Here is a 2,969-nt window from a genome sequence, read left to right as displayed (position 1 = left end):
ATGTTGAAAAATTCTTAGTGGTTCGGTTCGATCCCTGGCTCCTCTAGTCTGCATGCCAAGTATCCTTGGGCAAGATCCTAACCCCAAATTGCTCTCAGATGCGTTCAGAGTATGAATGTGTATGAACTAATGAGGAACTAATTCCATTTGGACACACGAAAACTGTTTCAGAATTAGGAATTTATTTATTGAGCCATAGCACAAAACACTGATGTGGAAGGACATAATGCTCTATGATTGTAAAATCCTATTAATACATGCCATTGCCAGAAGGTTTGAAGTTTTTATGTCCAGCACTCTTGAGACTTCGAGAGAGCTGGACAGGGCTATAAAAGGTCCTCAACTCAACTGCAAGACCAGTATCTTTGTGTCTTTCAAAATGACCACCATCAGGCAACTGGTGTGAATGTCTCGAACCAAACAATCACAAACAGACTTCAAAGGGTGGCTTGAGCCCCGTGTCACTTCTCAACACTATGGAGCCAGATTGGAATTTGCCATGAGAAAATGACATATGAGAATTGGCAGCTCCACCCCTAACACCCTGTGCTTTTCACAAATGAGAATAGGTTCAATCTCTGTACATGTGACAGATGTGACAGGGTCTGGAGAAGTGATCAAGAAAGTTTTGCTGCCTGTAACATTGATGCACAGACATCTACACGCTAGGCAATGGCACCCTGACTCTCAATAGGTATCAGGAAGAAATCCTCGGAGTCCCTGTTAGACCCTACACTGGTGCACTACAATAACCAGTCTCGTTGCGAGAATATGCAGGCAGTTCCTGGAGGGTGAAGGAAATGATAGCACTGACTGGCTCCCATGCTTGCCTGAACCTAAATCTAATAGAACTCCTCTGGGCCCAGAGGAGACTTGTGTCCATCCGACGCCATCAGGTTGCACCTCAGACTGTCATGGAGTTCAGCGATACCCTGGTCCAGATCTAGATCTAACAGTGTATAATCCAGATAAGCAGAATAATAATATTCTTTAATTTGACTGTTTAATAAGGTGCATTTCCTTAGCATGTTTAATCTGAACTAGTTTCAAATCATAGTCAAAAATTAACACAGTCAATTAAAATAGTCCAGTCATTAAGCAATTTATTTGAAATGTACAAGAATCATGAGTTAACGATCTATAACATAAGAGCTTTTTATGACATGTTTTATTTTAAAACAAACAAAAATAAAATACAGTTGAAAAATAAAGTTGAATGACTCGTATTAATCAACCAATTGCTTTGAATTTTGCTATCAAATAGCTTTTTTACCTAGATCTAGGTAGAGCTATCTGGCTCTAGCTTAGTTTCCTCCAGCAGCATCTTCATGTCTACCAGTGTATCTTCTAGGGTTTGTATCAGTCGTACCACATTATTTTCTTTGCAGCTTTTCCAGGCTGACACTACAAAGGTGAAATTGTCACTTGTAACACTGTAGCAAAAATCATATGAGTTTAGTTTTTCTGGAACAGCAGAACCCAGACAGGCAGCCTTGAACGCCACCTTGTGAATAACAGAAGTGAGAATGTAATCGTTACTTACTGGTGATAGTTTGTCATAATCAATTTTAGAGCATATAAAAAGGTATTGGATAAAAAAATAAATAAAATAAAATTAATCATCTCTATTTGAACTGCAGTAGGCTTATAGTATGAAACATTTTCAGGCCCAGCCCTCACCTGACTTGTAGAAAGTAGAAAGTTAAAGGCTTTATTAAGGGAGGTATCTGTGTAGATGTCTGGCATGGGGATATTGTTCTCAATAGCTTGAACTTTCAGGCCCAAGAAGTGTCCAAATGTTGTCCGGCCACGAATTTCCTGTCATGATGGAGACGAGTCAATTTATTTGTAACAATAATCACCAGATGTAGTATTGCTGTAGTATTATTCTTCACAGGGCACAATTTTCTGTTAAAGGATGAGGTTTAGCAAAACTAAATATTATTCTTCCTAAGATTAATTACTTTAAATAGATTTGACTGCACAGCAAAACCGTTATACCCAATACACACAGACAACATGAACAATGTCTGTCTACTTCCAGGAACAACTCAAACCTTGTGCTTTAGGTCATCCTCTCCTCACTTCAAATACTATCTATGGACCAGCTGTGTTTGACATTTTATTCCATTACAGTTGTATTTTAAGTGATTCAACTGTTTCTCAAAAACTTGACTCTGTCAGTTTTGACTTAGAAAAACAAAGGGAACAAAAACACAAACATATTTACAGTTTATAAATTGTAGTCACACTAATGTACTGAACGGTTATGGAAATGATACTCACCATGTTGGTGTTCCACATATGCACTTTTATAGCATTTTCCAATAAATTACGTTTCTCTGAGTTCTGGAAAGAACAAGACAAGGTTATAAGCCATACTTGTAACCAAATACGTTGTGTTAGACACCCAAAGCAGTGACACAACACAAAATCACAGGATTTAAGTAGAAAACAGTTTGGGGTTTAAAATATCACATTAACTCGAAGCATACGTTAGTTGGAGATGCTGCTAGCACTTTGGTTAACGCTTCACCCGGCTTGCGACAAACCACTCTCAAAGAACGTCAGGGCCTCAGTAAGTATACCTTGGACAAACTGACTAACACAATTCCCAAGTGGATTGCAACAAACTGCAGACCTATTAATATTGTCGAGGACACAGGCTTTACAAAGGTTTTGCAAGATTAATTTAACAAGGCTCCAAGAAGAAGCACAATGTCAAAAATGCATGGGCTCTGTGAAACTGAAAAGGGAAAATAAAAATAAATAAATATAATACATACATACATACATACATACATACATACATACATACATACATACATACATACATACATACATACATACATACATACATACATACATACATACACACACAAATAATGGATTTGTTCCAAAAACGAAGGCTGTTAGGTAAAAGCAGGGAGATGAAATTTTCAGTATTTTCCTCTGAAGTGTGCCGGAGT

The 2,969-nt window shown here is 37.8% G+C and overlaps 1 protein-coding gene across 1 annotated transcript in view; it reads right to left on the bottom strand.

Annotated features, from left to right (window-relative positions):
• Positions 1-1,091: 1,091 nt before the first annotated feature.
• Positions 1,092-2,969, bottom strand: part of LOC102294813 (carnitine O-acetyltransferase) — a gene marked incomplete in the record, with an annotated part of 13,689 nt that continues 11,811 nt past the window's right edge. Inside the window, 3 exon segments of the mRNA XM_005943071.3 lie at positions 1,092-1,504; positions 1,681-1,818; positions 2,287-2,349. Of these exon segments, the coding sequence (XP_005943133.2) occupies positions 1,280-1,504; positions 1,681-1,818; positions 2,287-2,349 (426 nt within the window).

Source organism: Haplochromis burtoni, unplaced genomic scaffold (genome assembly GCF_018398535.1).
Source record: "Haplochromis burtoni strain Fernald_Lab_line unplaced genomic scaffold, NCSU_Asbu1 Contig_356, whole genome shotgun sequence".
NCBI classification, from domain to species: domain Eukaryota; kingdom Metazoa; phylum Chordata; class Actinopteri; order Cichliformes; family Cichlidae; genus Haplochromis; species Haplochromis burtoni.
Note: the sequence above shows the minus strand (reverse complement) of the source record. Positions and strands in the feature narration are given on the sequence as shown.